Source organism: Salvia splendens, chromosome 5 (assembly GCF_004379255.2).
Source record: "Salvia splendens isolate huo1 chromosome 5, SspV2, whole genome shotgun sequence".
Lineage (NCBI taxonomy): Eukaryota > Viridiplantae > Streptophyta > Magnoliopsida > Lamiales > Lamiaceae > Salvia > Salvia splendens.
Genome location: NC_056036.1, coordinates 28,117,142 through 28,140,139, shown reverse-complemented (window position 1 = coordinate 28,140,139; position 22,998 = coordinate 28,117,142). Strand labels below are relative to the sequence as shown.

The 22,998-nt window shown below is 37.6% G+C and overlaps 1 protein-coding gene and 1 long non-coding RNA gene across 3 annotated transcripts; both read right to left on the bottom strand.

The window, feature by feature from the left end:
- Positions 1 to 211: 211 nt before the first annotated feature.
- On the bottom strand, positions 212 to 952 carry LOC121802528. 2 transcript variants are annotated; one of them, XR_006050793.1, is made up of 2 exons: positions 743 to 952; positions 212 to 581 (listed from the first exon to the last, which is right to left on the bottom strand). It is a non-coding gene; the product is annotated as an uncharacterized LOC121802528 (long non-coding RNA). The 2 variants fall into 2 exon arrangements; XR_006050794.1 differs by having other exon boundaries at positions 212 to 556.
- Positions 953 to 5,614: 4,662 nt separating this feature from the next.
- Positions 5,615 to 7,700, bottom strand: LOC121805258 (F-box protein SKIP23-like). The gene is made up of 2 exons (XM_042205055.1): positions 6,491 to 7,700; positions 5,615 to 5,992 (listed from the first exon to the last, which is right to left on the bottom strand). Exons 1-2 carry the CDS (start codon positions 7,670 to 7,672, stop codon positions 5,966 to 5,968), a joined length of 1,209 nt encoding a protein of 402 aa, XP_042060989.1. The 5' UTR covers positions 7,673 to 7,700; the 3' UTR covers positions 5,615 to 5,965.
- Positions 7,701 to 22,998: the final 15,298 nt, after the last annotated feature.

Below are 22,998 nucleotides of genomic sequence, written 5' to 3'. Positions count from 1 at the left end.
AATAACAACATTTCTTCGACTTAATAGCTAGCAGAGTTCATTTTGTAACACAGCATCGCAGAATGTATCGTGAGAGGCATTAGAGTATTGATAAATTTACCAGTTATCATCGATGTTTTAAGAATTTCTTCAAACGGATGAACTGAAACGAACCTGGCTCGCACTAAGCTGAAGGCTGGTTTTTATACTGTCCGAATTTAATTTGCCCGTGTTAACAATAACACCATATTTAATGAAGAAGCAGAAGATTGAAGATAGTATAGTATACACTTCAAATTGAAAAGAAAAAACTAAAGATCATCAACTATAAGCAGCATCACCACACTGATGACAGTGGTATTCATTTTAAGGATATCTAACATGTGATTTGCATGTAGCTTGTTCGATGTCGCTAATATCATTTCCAAGCTTCCGTGAGGGCGTTGCAGCAGATGCTGTGTACCGTCTTTATTGCTGGCCTTGTAGTAGACGAATGCAGGTCATCATGGCTTTCAGTTTCATATCATCATCGTCGTAGTCGTCGTTTAGTCTGAGATCAATAAGCCGTTCGTATACACTACACACCATTGATGCAACTGAAACTAGAATCAACTATACTAGATTGATAGAAAGTTTTGTAAAGGATAGGACTGGTATTGATAGATGGAAGGGAAGAACTACAACATACTAATCATATTATAATTTCATTGGCTTTATTTATTTAGTGTAATTTTGTCTAACGAATAAAATAATGATGTAATACCTGTTACCAAATGAATAATGATGGATTTCTTGCCCGCAGGGGCGTGGCGCAGATAATGATGGATTTCTTGCCCGCAGGGGCATAGCGCGCAGTAGGCAACGGAGGGGCAGATTTGCTGCAATGAGCCTGGGTTCAAATTCCACTGCTGTCGTGTAGTTGCTTCCATCTCTCAGGCACAAGTGTGAGGCCTTGGGAGATGGGCTTCTGGCAGTCAGTGGGTTAAGGTCTCCCCCTTAACGGGCTACTACGTACCCTGATTTAACCCCCTCACATGATGTCAGGCCGGAGTGTGGGGGGGGCGCCAAGGCGACGGAATCGCCTTTTTTTGCTGCAATAATGATGGATTTCTTATCAAATTAGTCTTTACAAATTTTAGTTAAGTAATTTCATAATTTAATACTCTCTCCGTCCCAAGATATTAGACTCGTATACCACTTTGGGGTGTCCCAACATACTTGAGTCATTTCTATTTATGATAAAAATCTACTTTATTACCAACTCCACTTACACCACTAAACAACACCTCCTAATTTCTTGTGCCAAAAGAAATAGGTCTAATATCTTGGGACGGAGGGAGTACCATAAGTAGCTATATGAAGTAGTAAAAATTCTAGTTTAGTCTTTTATGCTTTATTCGTAGCTAAAGGCATAGATTGCTCAATGCCAACATACTACAAAGAAGCAATAAGAGAGCCAACAAAGAAACTACTTCCTTCGTCCATGGAGTTTCTTTTCGGCACAAAATTTAAAAAAACTATTTTAAGTTAGTTAAGTAAAAGGAGAACAAAGTAGAAAAGAAAAAGGTACAGAGATGAAGAGAGAATAAAGAAAAATAGAGTAAAGTAAGAGAGATGAAATATTTTGCTTTTTGCCAAAAGAAATAAATGACTAAACTACCGTGATACAACCTAAAAAAAAATACGACTCAGCTACAGAAGCACAGAGAGAGTATAAGATACATAGAAGAGACATAAAAGTTATGAAAGAAGAGATTGAATCCCTAATCAGAAACAAGGCTTGGATTTTAGGTTCAAGATCAAATCTGCAGAAACAAGTTGGATGCAAGTGGATCTTCAAGAAGGAAGTAGAAGCATCTGATAACAACATGATCATATTCAAAGCAAGACTTATTGCTAAGGGATACACACAAAAGGAATGGATAGACTACAATAAAGTTTTTTTTTTTCGGCTGTGAATCATAGTTTAATAGGAATCTTGATGACATTAGTCACTCATAATGACTGGACTGCAGCAAACGAATATCAAGAATGTTTTTCTCCATGGTGAGCTTGGAGAAATAATATATAGAATAGGCTGCTGGTTTAATAAAACCAAGAGATAAAAAAAAGTTTGTCTATCTATATGGGTTGAAACAAAGATAAGCAATTTGATGATCATATGATGAAGATTGGCTTTGAGAGGTCCAGATTCCATAGCTTAGTAAATCTGAAGAAGAAAGATGGGAAGAAAATTGCTTATCTTCTTCTTTATGTAGATGACATGCTGATTGCTTGCTTAAGCATTAAAGAGATAAATTAAATCAAAGAAAACCTATATCCTCGATTTGAGATGAAAGACTTAGGTGGTACTAAGAGGATTTTGGGAGTGCATATTATAAGTGATAGGAGAAAAATACTCAACAAGATTACATCAGATCAGTGACAACACATATGGGGCTACAGTTTAAGCTATCTGCTTAACAAAAGCATCAAACTGATGAGAGAGTGTTATAAGGTAAATGAAAGACATCCCTTATGCAAACATTGTGGGGAGTGTTATGTACACAGTTTTGTGCACTAAACCTAACATAGCTCATGCTATAAGCATTGTCAGTAGATATATGGCATTTAAAGGAAAGATCCATTGGTAGGCTCTTAACTGTATATTGAGACACTTAAGAGGATCTAGAAGCTGTGGAATTTTGTACAAGGGACATTATGGTGTGAGCAAGGACGTTGCATTGGGGTATTGTGATTCAGATTCTGCTACAAACTATGACAACAAAAAATCTATATATTTACTCTTTAAGGATCAGCAATATCTTGAATATCTGGTTTGCAATTTGTGGTGGCTGAATATATGGCACTTGCGGAAGAAATAAAAGAGAGTTTATGGTTAAAAGGGATATTCAATGATTTTGGAGTGTAGCAAAAGGCAATTTCCATTCACTCTGTGATACGAAGTGGCAGGTCTACAAGAGGGGAGATCGGGAGGTCGTTTGGCCGCCGAATCCGGAAGAATAGCAAGGAAGATTTGGAAGTTGTGGCTGGGCGGCAGCTTTTGTTAGGAAGATTTGCTTTCAATATCTCGGCAGCTTTGTTAGGAAGATTTGCTTTCATTTGTTTATTTCAATTTTCGCATAGTCTATAATTAGGAGCTCTTGTAGAGATATTGAATTATCTTGGAGAGATCATATTTAGGACGATTTCATATCGTAGGCCTCCTTGTGAGGATTAGGCCTCTGCGGAGGATTTCACTTTCTTGTTTACTTTTGTTCTTCTCAATTCCAGAATTAATAAAGCCGAGAGTTTTTCATTCCCAAAAGTTATTGTGATTCATTGCGGCAATTCAACAAACAATTGGTATGTAAGTTGTGGTGGCACTCCTCGTGCTCCAGCAGGTTCGGCGGTCTTTCCCTCCTAACTCTCTGACTTCAGCAGTTCAATAAGCTTGACAAAACATCATATCTTTCATGAGAGGAGTAAGGTTGCATGTAAGATACAAAAGATTAGGACACACCATAAACCTGCAGATATGCTCACAAAAGTTCATCCAGTCTCCAAGTATTTACATTTCTTGAATGTCAGTCTAAGGTAAAGAAAGGTAGATAGATGGAGATGAAGATTGGTCATGTTACAACCAAGGTGGAGATTTGTTGGGGAAATTCAGCTTATGGTTGATGATGACGGCACAGTTGTGATGCGGATTGGAGTTACTATATAATAAATCTGCTTGAAGCTCGAGTAATAATAATACAATCCAAAATTAGAAGTTAGTTTTCTTTTTGTGAGTTGGAGTGTAAGCACATTGTGATTAGTGAGGGTTTTCTTCTTACTTTGATCGAGTTTTCAAGTGTCGAGAAGAATCAGATTTCCACTGTGTAGTGCTCGAGGTTGAGCTCGATTGTTTGTAACCATTTGTAGCTGAGATTAATAAAGTTCGGGTCTTCTGTTTCCCATGGATATAGGTCTTTGAATTAAACCACGCAATTCTTATGTTCTTGCTGTTGATCTTGTTTAAATTATAGTTTTAAGTTCGATTAGAGAAGTTGCTTTTACCATCATCTTGTTCTTCGTCCAAAGTTTACTCTTTATTCAAGTTTCACATGATAAGACTTATCTGTTGCATTGTCCGAAAGGCCATCAGTTCAGTTTACTCTTTATTCATACTTATCTGTTGCATTATCCGAAAGGCCATCAGTTCGACGTGAATAGAAGTGGTGGGTTCCATGCCCTAAGGTTGTGGCAAAGGGGAAGACTCGAGGAAGAGGTTACAAGAATGCATGGATTGCACAAACAAAAACTGAAAGCAGCATTGGCTATAAATGGCAACGTGGTAGCTGAGATGGACATTCTAGCAGCCTACATCAAAACATTGCCAAAGGTGATTATACTCTCTTAACTAACTGTATTTGTGATTGCTTGTGCGAAATCATCTATAGGCGTATAACATCTTATCAATTTGCACCCAAATGCCTTCTTAATTTCATCGACTTGTCAACAAGCATCACACTCTAGATGTGGCAAATAGAGTTTAGGCAGCCTTGAACGTTTAGAAGATGAAGCAGCACCTTAATGACCCAAAATCTAAACGGAAGTCATGGGGTGGTAAGGTGAAGGGTTTCGTAGCTAATAGGGAAAGGAATATGTTTCTGAAGACATTGTGGCACAGTCTTAGGCTTCGTTTCCCAGCCTTCCACAAACTGCCTTAGATATGAGCAAATTTCTGTTCAATAAGGTGGTAGTTAACCAATTCTTGTTTTCTTCTACCATTTTTAACCTATCATTTGATCAAGAACACTGACATGTTGCACAATAACTATCCCGACTAAAATATCAACATTTTACAGCCTGTAGAACTATTTGTCACCATTTTTCTCTCATGCATGATGTAGGGTAGGGCACTCGATTCTTGTAAGCTATTTGCGAGTGATGGAGAGTTTAGCGTACTATATAATTGCTAGGATAGATGATGTTTGAGTATGTGGATGATGCCCTGCGCTGCGCTGCGCTGCGCTGCTGCAGAGTCATGCCCATCTTCGGCAGCAGAGGCGGTTTCGACAGCCTTCCCATCCAAAACAAAACTCAACCTTCTGCTTGTCCCAGCTCATGCCCAACGGCTCCGGAAGGACCATTACTCCCCTAAACAAGACTGCCCAACATGCAAAATCATAAGTTCTACAAAGTTCTGACTGCAGATCTTGATAAACTCTGGTCCTACACTGAAAATCTCGGGTCCACTCGAGTCTGGTGGAATGCCCCCAGAACGTGACTGTTGATCTATACATCTGGTGGGAACCAATCCGGGGGTGTTAAATAGAGCAAAATCATCTTTATATATCCTGTATATTTTCCTAGTACCTGTCGAAGTTTTGATCTTTCTTCTTAGCACTAGATAAAATAAATTAGGTTTGTTTATTTACCGCAGTTTTAACACTGAATTTGGGTCGTCTACAACCTGTCGATTACTAATATCCAGCAATTTAATGTAGAATATAATTTCATTCATCCTCTCAAATTTGAGGGTTCAGCACTATTCTACCCTACCTTCACAGCAACAGATGTGATGACTACTGTTGGCATGATTTCAATATTACCAAAATTAAGAAACTAGAGAAATGGATACATTGATAATAAAATAGAAGACAAAAAAAAAAGAGAAATGAACTAAAGTTAACATTGATAATAATACTTCAAACCATTCAAAGAGAAGATCATTCATCAACAGCTCAAAAATAATGCTGTAGTTAAGTGATACTTCAAATTTTGAATACAGCAAACAACTTTTAAGCATTTCTATTATTCTAACAAAGCTAAAAGTAGGAAACTGAAACACGTAATGCAGAATCAAATAGAAGCACCTAATAGGTCGACCAGCATGACGGATATATCAAGAGCCAAGAAAACATCAGAGATGGTGAGTTAAAAACGTGGAAGCTGCTAGTGACAGGCATGGCATATGTCCATGTTCTTTGTAGGCCGTTTGTTAATATCCTTTCCAGCATCAAATATTCATTTGATTCATCCCGGCCTGCACAAAACAAGGGGGCAACCAAATTCACGCTACTAGATTTAACAAAGGAAAGACTTACACCATATTATAATTCACTCGCTAGTAACAATCTCACAAAGCCAAGATGAAATTTACATCTAATATTTGATCGTAGTAGCATTAGGCTATGATCTCGAATTCCTTTTTTCTCATCTCACAAAATCGCATAAATTCTAATCTTAGAGGTGTTTAAAGCCATACTTAACATAAGTACACCTAGGCACAAGAAATAAGCCACGACGAGCCTGCAAATCTATTTTAAGCACCAACACATTGTTTTCCCCAAAACTAACTTTACCAATTACAAGTATTTCATGAAATAATATTTCAAGCACTAACAAGAGCAACTACAATAGACAATGCTGATCAATAGGCAACCGACAATGCACATAAGAAACCAAGAAATAACAGAAAATGCAACGCACAAGGCTCAAAGTTGCAAAGGTAGAATGATGAACTGACTAAACAAGAACTCACTTCGATGGACGCAGTTGAGCAAACCCAATCGGGAGGAGGACAAAACAGCTTCGAATAACCAATGTGACTATCAACTGGCCCAATACTGCCACTCTCCAAATCAAACAGTCCCACACTTCGAGACTTAAGCCCCCCCTCGTCCTCTCTATTGCAATACTGGTCAGTAAAGAATATGCAGTTTCCCCTACATTTGTCATCATTAAAAATCTCTACAGCCGAAGCTGAAAACGCACAATTATCACCCAAGAACAACATTACATCCCCTAAATCAGTAATCTCTATCCATTTCTCACCTTCTTGATCCAATCTAAACACCTTAAATTTCACAGTTCTCTCGCTCATAAATGAATCGAACTCCTCATAAAACTCGAGCCCCTCATTGAAACCTAGGCCATCAGCTGGCTCAACACTCAGATACATATCCACCGCCAACAATTCCCCATCACAATCCACAAGCAATTTCTTATCACCGCCAAAAATCGAATTCGCAGCAACACTCACATTCAAATCAACAGTGCTTACCATAACAAGTCGGCCAGTGTTATCGACAGCGTAGAATTTCCCCTTCCAAAGGATCACATCATCGTACGGAGAAGGAAAATCGTCAATTAGCCTCCATTTCTCGTCGCCAGACTTATACACCACCAACTTACCGGAAACGTGAATCGTCAGGAGCACGAACCCGCCGCCGCTACCGTTGTTCAACACGGCGACTTTCTCCATGTAGAGATTCCCAGCCTCCCCAATCGAGGTAGCCGTCGGCCTGAAATTGATATACTGCAGCGCGTACTCATCGCCCAATTCTCTAACCCTAATGTCGAGGAAACTGAAGAGCTTCGGAAATGCGTTGGGGGAGGAATTGACTTGCGATCCGTCGAGAGGGTTGAGGAGATGCAGAGGCGGATGTTTGTCCCGATCCAATTTGATGATCCATGAGGATTGATGGGGGAGCGGAGGTTGGAGGGAATAGATTGTCCGTTTGGAGAGGTGGAAACCCCAGCTGGTGTCGGAGATCCCGGAATTGGGGAGGACGGGGAAGCGAGAGGCGGATGAGGGAGGCGGGGGGACGGCGGTGCGCCAGGTGGCGCAGATGGAGCGGAAGCGGAGGACGTCGGTTGAGGAGGGGAGGTGCTGGGAAATTAGGTGGAGGAGTTCGGCGGGAAGCGTAGACCAATCCGCCATCGAAGAAAAAATGAATGAAACTTTTGGATTTGGATTTAGATTTTAATGCCGCTTGTGAGACGGAGTTTGTATTTCCAATAAGCTGGAGTACGTCTTTATGACGGGGCAGAGCAGTGCGAAGTCCTTATAACGGGACAGAGCAGTGCGAAGTCTTTAGAGCATCTCCAATGGCGGCGAGCGGGCCGGTTAGCCAATTTTCGGCGCTCACCTGTCCGCTCGCCAAACCATTGGAACCGGTGAGCGCCATTTCGGTGAAAAAATCGGCTAGCGCTCGCCGATGCGGTCGCCGGTCCGCTCGCCACCATTGCAGGCGCAGGAGCGGCGAGCGAATTTAATTTTTTTTTTTAAAAAAATTCAAAACACTATATATACGCGATTTGCACGTCATTTTCATTCACACCACTTGTTTTAACGAGTGCTCTCTCTATCTTAATTTCTGTACAAGATCAATAACGCGAAATGGAGAACAACAACGAAGGTACTCCAGTGACGAGCGGGTCTCAAACTCCCCCGGTACCCGTGGGAGGTGGATGGGGTCCGATGCCCGGGTACTACAACATGTACCCGTGGCAGCAGATGATGCCCGGGATGGCACCCAGGGGGAGTATGTCGGGGGTTTACCGGCTATGCCAGGGTGGACACTCGGGATGCAGATGATGCCGGGGTGGGGTCCCGGGATGCAGATGATGCCGGGAGGGGTACCGGCGACGCAGGGGACGCCGGGGGAGGGGGGAGAAACGTCTATCGCCCCAGTTTTGATTTTTCGACTGATTCTTCGCACACATCGACCCCAACGGATGCGCAGTTCACGCAATATGAGACTTTCTCGGTGTTCCGGATCTCCCGTTCAAACGGGGGAGTAGGGCGGGGTCGGGGCCCCGCAAAGAAGAAGGGCAAGGGGAAGGACAAGAGGGTCGGTCAGTCGTCGCAGCCAGTTGAGGACGACCCCTCGGTGCGGAGGAAGTGGACGGACGCGAAGAACGTCGCGCTTTCCAAGGCGTGGGTGAGTGTCTGTGATGATCCTCTGACTTCGAATAATCAGAGGATCGTCAACATGTGGGCCAAAATTGCTGCAGCCTACATGAGATTTTGCCCGGAGGGGAGGCCGCGCATGGGAGGAGTGCCGGAAGGGGTGGGACCGAATCAGGGCTGGGGTCTCCTGATTTTAGGGCTTGTACGCCAACGCCCTCCGCATGCAGAGCAGTGGCCAAACGGAGGATGACTGCAGGAGGATAGCAGAGAAAGCCTTCCCCCAGCCCGGGTTGTATAAGGAGTTCACCTACTGGAACTGCTACAAGGTGCTGAACGACTCTGAGAAGTTCCGGGCAGGTGTCGACGCTAGCTGGCCGAAGAAGCAACGACTGAACTATACCGGTGATTACAGCGGCAGCAGTGGCGGTTCCCACGACCTCCCCGAGGATGCGGAGGAGCTCCCGTCCCCGCCATCGTTCGCTAGCCGAACTCGCCCGGTTGGTTAAAGGCGGGCGCAACGGGAGGCGAGGGGGCGCCGGGGGGTCCCAGGAGGTACAGTCGGCATCCCCCCTTGGCCAGTCGACAGAGGATCTCAAATTCTCCGCGCGTCAACAAACGCGCGCTCAGATGGCCAAGACGTTAGCCGAATGGCGGACGGCGACGGACCCCGAGGAGAAGAGTTTTCTTCACGCAATACTCGTGAGCATGCGTGACGATTTGAAGACCGGGGGGTTCCGGCGGATATGGCGGCGGCGACGGTGACGGTAGCGAGGGGGGCGACGGAGACGAGGAGTAAGGCGGAGGTCGTGTTTTTTTTAAAATAATGTAATTTTTTTAAATTAATGTATTTTTTTAATGAAATTTTTTTAAATTAATGTATTTTTTTGTTGTACTTTTTTAATTTAAATAATATTATTGAATTTTCCCGTATCTGTGTCGTACATTTAATTCCGTATTTTGTGTGATTGTCAATTATTTGTTTTATATAATTAGGGGTAGGCGTGCACAAACCGAACCTGCCCGGCGGTTAACCGCCGGTTCGGGCCCGTCGGTTCATGAACTGGAACCGGCAGTTTGAACCATCTGGCAGGTTTTCGGTTCCCACGGGCCGGTTCAGGGTCGAAGGATGCGTGAACCGTGAACCGCGGTTTACCAGTTTGAACCGGCGGTTCAACGGTTCAACCCGCCGGTTCAAGGTCGGCTAAATCGTGAACCATGAACCGGCGGTTCGGCGGTTTGAACCGCCGGTTCAACCGAATTTTTTTTTAAAAAATTATTTATAAAAATTGATTTTTATATTTAAAATTAATTTTTACAAACAAATGAATACAAGAAATTCGTAATAGCCCATATATATTTGATTGGCTTGCGAATTTATGAAACATCCTTGATTGTTTTATGTTCCACTTTCGATGTGGGACAAACTCATTCTTGGATGTTTCTCTTTTATAGGGACATCCTTGAATGTTTTATGTTCCACTTTCGATGTGGGACAAAATCATTCTTGATTGTTTCTCTTTTATAGAGATATCCTTGAATGTTTTATGTTCCACTTTCGATGTGAGACAAAATCATTCTTGGTTGTTTCTCTTTTATAGAGACATTCTTGAATGTTTTATGTTCCACTTTCGATGTGGGACAAAATATGTTGAAGTACTTTCTTTTATAACTACATGTTTAGAGTATTCATTCATCTTTTTCCAATGTGGGATACAAAACTTTCTTTTGTCTTCTACTTTTCTTCATGTTTTGCATGATATATATAAACAAAATTATTATTCAAATATATTCTTGATTGATAAAAATAAAGAATTATTGAGAAATATGATTTGTATATAGAAAATATTTATTTGTATAATAATTATTGTTAGGTTTATACAATTTGTATAAGAATTATTCTTTCAATGTGAATAATATTATTTATTAGTTAACATATACAAAAATTTATAAACATAAGCAAATCATTAATGATAAATAAAATATTAAGTAGGGTTTATTAATTTTTGTAAATAAAATATATTCATTATAAGTTGAAATACACTCTCTATAATTCAATACACTATAATTCAAGTAGTGTTTTCCCTATAATTCAATACACTCTCTTCCAATTTAAATGCTCAAGTCCAATATTAACTATTGATATTTTAAAAATCAAAAGGTTTAACTTTAAGTAGTGTTTATTAATTTTTGTAAATAAAATATATTCATTATAAGTTGTAATTTTTAGTCTTATTCAAATTTATTATCAATAAAATTGTAATTTTCACCTTATTGTTTGAAATTTGTTTAAGCACATTTTATACATAATAAAGACTAAAAAGTCAAAAAAAATTACTCCATACTTAAAGTTGGATTTGATTTTTAAAATGCCAATACTTGGATGAGAGTATATTGGATTTTATTTAATTTAGTATATTGAATTATTCTCTTTTATAGTTACACATTTTGGATGTGTTACTCTTTATTTCAATGTGGGATAAAAGTCTTTATTTATAAGTATATTATAGATCGTCCATCATTCTTCGTCTATATTAATACTCTATCTTCTATTATTATAATTTAACAACAAATATTATTATATAAACTATTATTCATTAGTTCTTTATCATTAATGATTTGCTTAGGTTTATAAATTTATGTATATGTTAACTAATAAATAATATTATACACATTGAAAGAATAATTATTATACAAATTGTATAAACCTAACAATAATTATTATACAAATAAATATTTTCTATATACAAATCATATTTCTCAATAATTCTTTATTTTTATCAATCAAAAATATATTTGAATAATAATTTTGTTTATATATATTATACAAAACATGAAGAAAAGTAGAAGATAAAAGAAAGTTTTGTATCCCACATTGGAAAAAGATGAATGAATAGTTATAAAAGAAAATACTTCAACATATTTTGTCCCACATCGAAAGTGAAACATAAAACATTCAAGGATGTCTCTATAAAAAAGAAACAACCAAGAATGATTTTGTCCCACATCGAAAGTGAAACATAAAACATTCAAGGACATCTCTATAAAAGAGAAACAGCCAAGAATGATTTTGTCCCACATCGAAAGTGAAACATAAAACATTCAAGGATGTCTCTATAAAAGAGAAACAACCAAGAATGGTTTCATAAATTCACAAGCCCATCAAATATCTATGGGCTATTATGAATTTCTTGTATTCATTTATTTGTAAAAATTGTTTTTAAGTATAAAAATCAAATTTTATAAATAAAAAGTATTTTTTTATAAATTTTCGGTTGAACCGCCGGTTCATGCCAAAAACCGGCGGTTTTGAACCGCTTCGTGAACCGGCGGTTTTTTGAACCGGAACCGGAACTGCCGGGACCATTGGCGGGCCGGTTTCGGTTCATGCATATGATGAACCGTGAACCGCCGGTTCATGAACCGGAACCGGCGGTTCGGAACTGTTGTGCATGCCTAATTAGGGGTAATGTGTCTAGGCTATTGTTGGGCTATTTGCTTGTCTTGATGATGTGGCAGGAGGAATTTTAGTGTTGATGATGTGGCAGGAGGAGTTTGTGACTGGGCTATTGCTGTACTATTGTTGTGCGAAAGCCACTGGAGATGCCCTTGGCAGTGGGAATTCTGCGGGGAAGGGCACCGGGACATTCGCACCACTGCGGATGCCCTTATAAGAATAAAACAATGTACACCTCAATTTGGTTGCTCATAAAGTAACCTTTGTATTATTCTCTCGGTCTCATTCTAAGTGGAGCATTTCATTTTAAGCACGTGATTATGTGATTTTATGTTGTGTTTTTATGTGAATTAAAGAGAGTAAAGTAAGAGAAATCGAAAAATAGAGAGAATAATATTTACAAGAGTAAAGTAAGAGAAATCGAAAAATAGAGAGAATAATATTTGCATTTTATAAATGTGTCATTTAGAGTGAGATATCCGAAAACAAATGTGTCACTTAGAATGAGACCGAGGGAGTAATTTTTTTCGAATAGATAAATTTAGAACTTTAATTTTTAGTTCTTCATTTTTGTCACGACCGTCCTCACTAAGGATAGTAAAGACGGGGAAATCGTGACTAGGGAAGGGACGAAGGAGCAGGGAAGAAAAAGGGGAAAACAATGAAAGGCAACACCTTAAATAAAGCTTCAAAAGAAGAGTTTTAATTGATTAAACAATTAAGAAGCGGGTTAATATCTCAAGGTAAATAATGTTAAAAAGTAGTGTGGGGCAAAACGAAAGACTTTAACAAGAACGATTCGAAACACGGCAGCGGAAAAACAAGTATCAGAGGAGAGTCATAGGATGACGCCCATGTTTGAAGACACGACGCATCCGGGAATTCCTAAAGCTCACTCAACATCCGCCGCAACATCACCCCTCAACCTGCACATAAAGAAAAAGGATATGCAGGGCTGAGTACTTGTTGTACTCAATGGGCTCATGCCGAAAACATTTTATAACAGTTATGTCATCCATACCGGTGAACTCGAGTTTTTACGTTTATTGAAGAAATATCACGAGTATCACAAAAACACTTTTCACAGACCGGCCGGTCAAAACAATCTCCCCACTTTCTCATCAATCAATCAATCACATCCTCTTACCATAGTGCGACGAAAGTGTGGCCACACTATTCGCCCACGAGACCGGCCGACTAGCAAGGACGGCTCACGATCCCCTCTGTGTACACAGCCTGATAGGGTTTGCGGCCCTACTCAGACCCGAATTCGTTTATCATAGCCCTATAGCCTAATGGAGCGAACTCACAAACTAGGCATCAAGCACAATCTCAACATAGCCCTATAGCTTAACGGAGCAAGCTCAAACGAACTAGGCATCAGGCAAAAATCTCAACATCAAAACAATCACGGCATGACATAACACTTTAAACCACCCTTATAACACCACATCATATTTTCGGAAAAATAAAGAGGTTTGAAAAGAAAGCTCACCTCGTCCTCTTAACAATTGACAATTCAACTTATGGCAACTCTCGTTCCTCGAGTTCACGAATACAATCACCCTTGTCAACGACAACACAAGTCAGCCTTCCACAGAATCATATTACCATGCATGTCCTATCGTTTCTCTCTCATCGTTTTTCTCAATTTACCCAACCCAATGTTCGTCACAAAGATGGAAAAACACACCATAATATATTTCTACGTATCTCACGTGATCACATCATTAAACACGTTCCTTGGACATACATGCATCATATAATACTTTTAATCTTGAAAATAAGTATCATTTTATCAAGGCATAAAACTCGCAGAACTGCGCGACCGTGTTGTAAAAATCACTAAAAATTCACCCGACCTCATATGAAGCTAAATTTTGGTCACAACACAGAAGACACATTCAAGTTCATCCAGAAAAATTTTCACACTGAATTACGTCTTTTAGTCAGTCAAAACAATAATTAAACTCTCTGGTCGGAACATAAAATTTATGGCAGCACTGCGCAGTTCATTTGAAAACTTTACCATAAATTCATCCAATGCTTAAAAAGGCTGAAAATTTTACACGACTTAGAAGACACTTCAAATTTTCATATAGTTCAAGAATCACATCAATCGGAGATCATTTGGTCAGTCAAAAAGAAAACAAAACATTATTGGCGAGAACACGAGTTTCTGGCAGATTTGCGGAGTTAACTTCAAAAATTTATTAAAAATTCATTTTTCGATAAAAAGGGCTGAAATTCACACGAGACACGGAAAACACCTGGAAGTTTACTCAGTTAAAATTTCATATCAAAATTAGTTCGTTTGATGAGTCAATTACAGATCAGAAGCTACTGGTCGTGCACCACAGATTTCAGGTTCATAGTTTTGAAAATAGGGTTTTCATCTTCCATCAAACAAACACCAACCTTTCATGCTGGAAAATACATAATCATGCTTAAAAGGTTCTCATAATCATGTTTGCCCATAAACTCACATCATTCACCAAAGATTCAAATCAAACTTCATAAAATTGCGCTCAAAACGCATACATAAATGCAAACACAAATTCCCCACCGATTAATTTTGCGATCTATGATTCCTACACTCACTATATGCATGTAGGATTCAAGAACAAGGATTAAATGGAAAGATTGAGGGAAAGTGAATCAAATATACCTTTCTTGATAAAAACGAATCGGTAGAAACAAGAATTGATGCGATTCGTCGGAAACTCTTGAAAATCAACTCCAACGGATGCAAGAACAAAGATGAATGGAGGATTTTTGGAGAGGATGAAGAGATGGAGGGAGAAAACGTGTGGGAGGGGGAGGGGGAGAGGGAGGAGGAAAAAGGCGTTGAAATAATGGGGCTAGGGTTTGGTTTCTCCCTTTTATATTCTAGGATTAATCCCCCACTTAAATAAACAAATAAAAAGAAATTGTGGAGTGAAATAGGGAAAAAGGGGCGTGTACTAAAGGGAGTATTTAAACAATTAATATTTAAATCCTTAATTAAATAGGAATAGGATTTAAATTTGGTAATTTCTTGTAGGAAAAGACTCCTACAAAATAGGTAACAAATAAATTAATCCCACAAGGTAATTGAAAGGTATAAGGGATGAAAATTTAAGGGTCTTAAAGATGGAAAGAATCAAAGTACCAATTAAGTCTACAAAGTAATTTATTCTCCCAAGTATAAGAGAAATTCGAAAATTCCAAGGAACGGGGCAAGGGTCGAAAATCATGGAGAATAAATTAGGAATATTTTGGTTTTGGATTTAATTTGGATAAATATCCCAAAACAATTAATTAAATCCAAGAAAGAAGATATTACTTCCAATAAATAGAAAGACCGAAAAGAATTCGAATAAAGTGGCTGGCACAAATATGCATGATCCTATTTAATTAAATCCCCCCATTGGAAAACATATCATATTATTCCACATAACTCTCAACCATTAATTTCACATCGTTAACACAACCTCATAGAAATCAATTTCCAAAAATGCATTTCCAAATCAACATCCTCATTAATAAAACGAAAATAAGCCATCAAATAAAAAAAAGTCAAAAATTTTCCGGGGTGCTACAATTTTCCTTCTTTTGGTGACAGATTTCGGAAAAAGGGGCTCAATTTGCAGGCCCTTTCAAAATTTGGGATTAAATTCATTGACCTTTCGAAATATGGGACCGTGACGAGTGAATTTTTCGGAACATGGGATTTTCGAATTTTCATGTATTTTTACTTCTTTTTTCATATTATTTCTTTCACTATATTTAACAACTGGCCAAATTATCCCTAATATTTATTAACACAATTTTTTATTTATTTTATTCCATCGACCACCATCTCCCGCTCCAAACCCACCCACGCTATCATGGCGGAAAACGCCCATTTCAATTCCTCCGCCCACCAGGCCAAATTTCTTCACAATTGCATAAAGGTCCCACCATCCAATTCTAATTTTCTTTCATGTATTTGCATTCATGTAATCTGCAAAATAAATCAAACCTTAAAGAACACGGAATTGAATTAAGAATTTAACTGGGAAAAATGAGGCAGCCTGAGCTGGAATGGCACCAGGCAGCAGCTGTAATATACGCCTGCTGGAGGCAGCGGCGACATGCGATGACGGCTGTTTGACTGCGGACAGCAGTAGTGGCTGCCCTCGGAGGACAGCAGGCAACCCCTAACGAAGAAGAAGAGGCGCCGAGATCTTCTTTTGAGAGAGGAGATCGAAAGGGAAAAGAGAGGGAGGTCGAGAATCTAGTGTGCCGGACAGAGGACGCAATCGTGTTAAGACGGAGGAGGAATTTGAGTTTTTCTAATTGAATTTCGTTTAGATGGATTATGGGAGAGAAATGGTGGACGGCAACGAAGAGGAGGAGGAGAATGAGGGTGAAGGCCGTCGTGGTAATTTAGAAAATTGGAGTTCAAAATTTTAAATTGTACTGTAAATATTAGGGGTAATTTGGTTAATTTGTAAATATTATAATAGAAATAATAAGTGAAAATACATGAAAATTCGAAAATCCCATATTCCGAAAAATTCGGACGCCATGATCCCATATTTCAAAAGGTCAACTAATTTAATCCCTAATTTCGAAAGGCCTGCGAATTGAGCCCCTTTTTCCGAAATCTCTCTTTGTGGGTTGGACCGACCGGGTTCGGGTTGGCTCGAAGGATTGTTTTTAATTAAAAGTATTCTTTCCGTCCAGTTTAAGTGATAAGACTTATTTTTTGCACGTGTTTTTGAGAAAATAAATAAAGTAAGAGATAAAATAATGTAGAAGAAGTCATATTCTACATTATTCTCTCATTTGTTTTGCTTTTACTCTACATTAACTATTTATTACTCTCTCTGTCCCATAAAAAGAGGACATTTCTCTTTTCCGTCCGTTCCATAAATATAGCTAATTTTTATTTATGGAAAGTTTTCCCAAACCCATTATCCATATAAATAAATTTATTTACAACTTATACCACTAGGGTCCAACACTACCACTAACACTACTTTAACTACTCTTCTACTCCTTTTTTTTACTTTATCAATTATGCATTAATTCATGTGTCGTCCCAAATATCTCTATTTTTATGGGACGAATGGAGTATTACTTTCCCAAAATACATGCCGAAATTAAGTCAATCATATGAGCTGGGACAGAAGAAGTACTAAAGTTTAGAGTTTTTCTTATATTTTTGGATTTCATGCGCCACATTTCACTTATATTTGCCTATTAAAACACAAGAAGTTAATAGAATTTACCGCATGGATCAATTTTCCATATAAGTTTATATACTACTTCTGTCCATAAAAAATAAATAAAATTGTAAATGGTACGGTCTTAATACATAATTGGTAAAGTAAGAAAGAGATGAAAAATATGGTGGAAGTAATGTTAGTGGATTATGGAAACCACATTTAAAATGATGTATAAGGTTAGTATTTGTTTATAAACTTCTAATTTTAAAACTAACTTTGGTGGATAGGCCAAAATAGTAAAAATGATCTATTTTTTATGGATAGAGGTAATAATAAGCTAGTTGAACCTCTTACTATAATGGCACATGATTATTTTCTTTTTCCAATATTATAGATTGATTGTTAAAGGAAAATTTCAATAAATATCACACCGTCGACGGAGGTAGTAATAAGTCAGCTGACCCTCTTACTACAATGGCATATGAGTATTTTTTTTTCCAATAATTTTTTTTTTCTATTATAGATTAGATTGTTAAAGGAAAAATTCAAATTTTCAATAAATGTCACACCAAGTCTACGCATTTCATATTTGGTGACGGTTGAAGTAGGCAATTTTTGTTACTATTACTAATTTTTTCCAAAATTTATTTAATCAAACATATAGATATGTCAAAACTGATTGTTGGCTTGGACTAGTCGTAAATCCATTGGCTAGGTTGGGCCGATCAACGTTTTTTTCTCTTATTTGGGTAAATTTCCTAATGGAAACTTTATATATTCCAGTTTTTGAAAAGCGCGTAATGATTGCACGTGAATAAAAAAAATACCTCATCCATTCCAAGTAAGATGACCCCTTCCTTGGGGGACACGAGATTTTATGTAGTTTTATTTTTGTGTGTTAGGTGGAGAGAGTAAATAAAGTAGAGATAAATGAGTTTCCATATTTAGTAATAGGTCATCTTAGATGTAACAAACTAAAAAGGAAAGTGAGTCATCTTCGGTGGGACGGAAGGAGTATAAAAAATAGCTGATGACCCCTTCCTTGGGCGACACGGGATTTTATGTAGTTTATTTTTGTGTGTTAGGTGGAGAGAGTAAATAAAGTAGAGATAAAGGGGTTTCCATTTTTAGTAATGGGTCATCTTGGATGTAACAAACTAAAAAGGAAAGTGAGTCAACTTCGGTGGGACGGAAGGAGTATAAAAAATAGCTGATGACCCCTTCCTTGGGCGACACGGGATTCTATGTAGTTTTATATTTTATGTGTTAGGTGGAGAGAGTAAATAAAGTAGAGATAAAAGGGTTTCCATTTTTAGTAATGGGTCATCTTAGATGTAACAAACTAAAAAGGAAAGTGAGTCATCTTCGGTGGGACGGAGGGAGTATAAAAAATAGCTTGACTGAACACATGTAAGCAAATTGCGTCCTTAAAATACGTAAAATCGTGGTGTGCGATTGGAAGCGCAAAATTGTTTTGCGTCTTTAAACACGCGTAGTCATAATGGTTTCATATATTTGAAGACGAAGTTTGCTTATGCATGTTCAGTCAATGTGAAAGTGAAGATAAAATCTTAGAAGATTGGAGAAAACTGCCATTAACAAAGATGAGAAACCGTCAATCAAAAGAGGAGAGAAAACTGGGGATTTCCATTAATGATTACATTGTGAAAAGTTAATTGCAAAATTGTACAATGAAATGCCATATATATAGGCACAAAATACCAACTAATAAAGTTATAAACTAATTTATAATTACATTTTTATTTTTAACTTTATTAGTCAAACAATTTTATTTCACATTTTTTCGACGCTGAAATAAAAAAAAAGTAAAATTTGCTCCAAATAATATGCTATTAGGTGGCGTTGAATTTAATAAACTTGCAAATTAATCCTATTTTGATAGGTGCATGTTGTTGCATTAGTTCACGATGAGTTGCCCTACATAGATGATGCCCCCTCCAGGTGAGGCCAACCACAACAGACATGACAATTTTAGTCGGAGATGCGTTGCTTCCTCTTGCTTTTCAACAACTCCCAACTCATCTCGTCCCATAAATCGACCTCCTTCGGGTCATTCAAGAGATTGCTCTCGTCGTTGGTTCAACTAGGATCGCGGCCACACAGTTTCTGGAAATCAAGGGTGATATGAAAACTATATGGGTTGCTCGGCGGTGCCTCTGATTATGAGATCGAGCGCCTGCGAGAATACGGTCGGATTGTGGGCATTTTGTACCTTGTGGTGGACGGTAGTATGTACTCCTTCCGTTCCAAAATAGTTGGGGCATTTCTTGTGGGCACGAGATTTATTAAATTGATATGTTACGGATTAAAGTCAATGCAGTAAAGTAAAAAAAAATGAAGAGAGACAAAAGTATGAAAAAGATCAAATTTTTGTAAAAAAAAAAATGACTCAACTATCTTAGGGCAACCAAAAAATGGAATGTGAGATCCACTACCAGAAATGGTAAAGGTGGAAGGTGATAAATTTTTAGGGACAAACGAAAATGAAAATAAGCGAGAAATTTGAAGTGATGAAAAAAGTATCTATTTTTGAGAAACATGGTCACAAGATTTTGGTATCTGTGTTGAGAAATATGGTGTCAAAATTTTGCCGTTACATAACTTTATTGATTATGCCACCAAGGTGTGAGATTAATTTCTTTGTATGTTACTCCATATTGTAATTTCATTTATGCATGTGCAGTGACAAATTGTAATGCAAAATAAAATTATCGGATGCATTATATGTGTGGTCGAGATAGTCTTGTAATAGGCATGCTAATTCAACAAGACTTCAAATTTGTGATTATTTTATTTGTTGTAAATTAATTTTTGTTGAAATTGGACCTTAGAAAAAGAGAGATTTCGAAAAAACGGATTAAATTCGTCGAATTTTCAGAATTTGATACTAAATTCGTTGATCTTTTGGAATATAAGATCGAGGCATGCAAATTTCTCAGAATAAGGGATTTTTGAGTTTTCTCATTTTTCTTATTATTTCTCTCACAATATTTATGAATAGACCAAAATACCCTAACATTTTCAACTAAATTTTGATTTTTTTACCCTCAATTCTGATTTCACTGTTAGCCATATCTCAACTTTAATGATTTCGATAATGAAATCTAATTCTAGATTTGAATTAATTCAACCACAACATTTATACTATAAAGTGGAGATAGATCACCAACCTCCATCCATGCTTTTCTTGTATTGAAGAAGAAGTTGAATCCACCTTTGATGTTTATCCTCTCCTTGACCTCAAGCCTTCTATTTGATCCCTTTAATGGATAAGGAATCAAGAGCACTTTGTATATATATGTGTATAATTATGTGTAATGCTAACTGTACACTGTAAGCATTTGTTGATGTGTTTATTTCATGCACAGACCATCTCTTTATATAGGCGAGAAGTGACTCTTCGTGAAGGGACCAACGGAGGTGTCTTTCCATTTGGAAACTATACTGATCTAATATGTAAATCGACACATCGATTCGGTAGAATCAGTTTTGAAACTGATTAGAAACTGATTCCTCACATTACACATATGCACGTCTATATACATTCATACACATGCAATACTTATACATGTATTACAGTTAATTCATAATTAACTGCCATACTTATGGTCAACTTAATGCATGTACGACAACACACACATATATAATCATTTCAATTATACATACATATATTTATTCTTTTTGTATATAATATAGATATTATATTATAACATTATAATTAGAGGTGGGAGAAGAGGGTTATCAATACATCCGATTCTAATTTTTAATTGAAACCGATCCATCACGGTGTCGTCTTTAATATTAGAATCCCTTTTTTTAGCTTTTAATATTATGAACTTGAACTTTAATTTTTAACCAATAGATACATAGGTCACATAAGAATATAAATATTCTTACATTCTCCCACTTGACCTTTGTATTGTCTTGATGATTTAATAACCATAATGCGCACCTTTATATCAAGTTCAAAATATACTTTAAATACCATGATAAATTAGAATCAATCGAATCATGGCGGTCACACATCATTAAGCGACATGATCCCTTCCATGCATCACACACCAATTCCAACTTCACATTGTCCTTTCATTGAGATGAACATTTATTCTCAATTTATCATATGTTATCCACAACCATAATTGTATACAAACTATAATGATAACATATTCAATAAACAGAAACATAACTTTTATTGAATTCAAAGTGTCTTACACTTTACAAGCATAATACAACTAAAATAGCAAGGCTTTATCTATAATACCCATACGCTCTACATGACCAATAAACATTTTGGGTGGTAGTCCTTTAGTTAACGGATCCGCTACCATCATATCCGTCCTAATATGCTCAAAGAACACTCTTTGTTTCTGTACTTCTTCTGTAACAGATAAGTATTTTAACTCCATGTGCTTAGCCCCTTTCGAGTACTTATCGTTCTTTGAAAAGAAGACAGCTGTGGAATTATCACAATAAATTTTCAGCGGCCTAGCTATAGAGTCGACAATTCTAAGCTCTGAAATAAAGTTCCGCAACCACAATCCGTGAACAGTAGCCTCAAAGCATGCCACAAATTCGGCCTCCATAGTGGAAGTAGCAATGACAGACTGCTTTCCACTTTTCCATGATACTGCTCCATTGGCTAAAAGGAACAAATAGCCAAACGTTGATTTCCTACTATCAACGCACCCGGCATAGGCTGAATCTGAATATCCATTGACCTCTAGATGATCGAATTTTCTATACGTAAGCATGTGCTCTTTGGTGCCTTGCAAGTACCTGAGGACTTTCTTTGGAGCCTTCCAGTGATCCATTCCGGAATTACTTTGATATCGACCCAACATACCAACCGCAAAGGTGATATCCGGCCGCGTACATGTTTGAACATAGTTCAAACTCCCAACCACTGATGCATATGGAATTCTTTCCATTTCCTTACGCTCCAATTCATTTTTAGGACATTGCATTTTACTAAACTTGTCTTCCTTCTGAATTGGAGCAATCCCTACAGAGCACTTTTCCATTCTATATCTCTCTAAGACCTTATTTATATATCCTTTCTGAGATAAACTTAATAATCATTGTGACCTATCTCGAAATATTTCTATTTCGATCACATAAGATGCATCTCCCATATCTTTCATTTCAAAGTTCTTAGAGAGATATTTCTTTACATCATGTAACATACCCATGTCATTTGCAGCAAGCAAAATATCATCAACATATAAGACTAAAATTATAAACTTACTCCCACTGATTTTTACATAGATACATCGATCCACAATGATCTCTACAAAACCATATGATAAAATGGTATCATTAAACTTTATATATCATTGTCTAGAAGCTTGTTTTAGTCCATATATTGACTTCCTCAGCTTACATACTAATTGTTCTTGTCCTGTTGCCAAGAATCCTTCTGGTTGGTTCATATAAACTTCCTCTTCAAGTTCTCCATTTAGAAAGGCGGTTTTTACATCCATTTGGTGTAGCTCGAGATCATAATGAGCCACCATAGCCAAAACAATTCTTAAAGAATCCTTCTTTGAAACTGGAGAGAAGGTTTCTTTATAGTCAATGCCGTCCTTTTGGGTGAAACCTTTGGCAACAAGGCGAGCCTTGTATATTTCGATGTTACCTTTCGAATCACGTTTTGTTTTAAAAATCCATTTAGAACCAATGGTTTT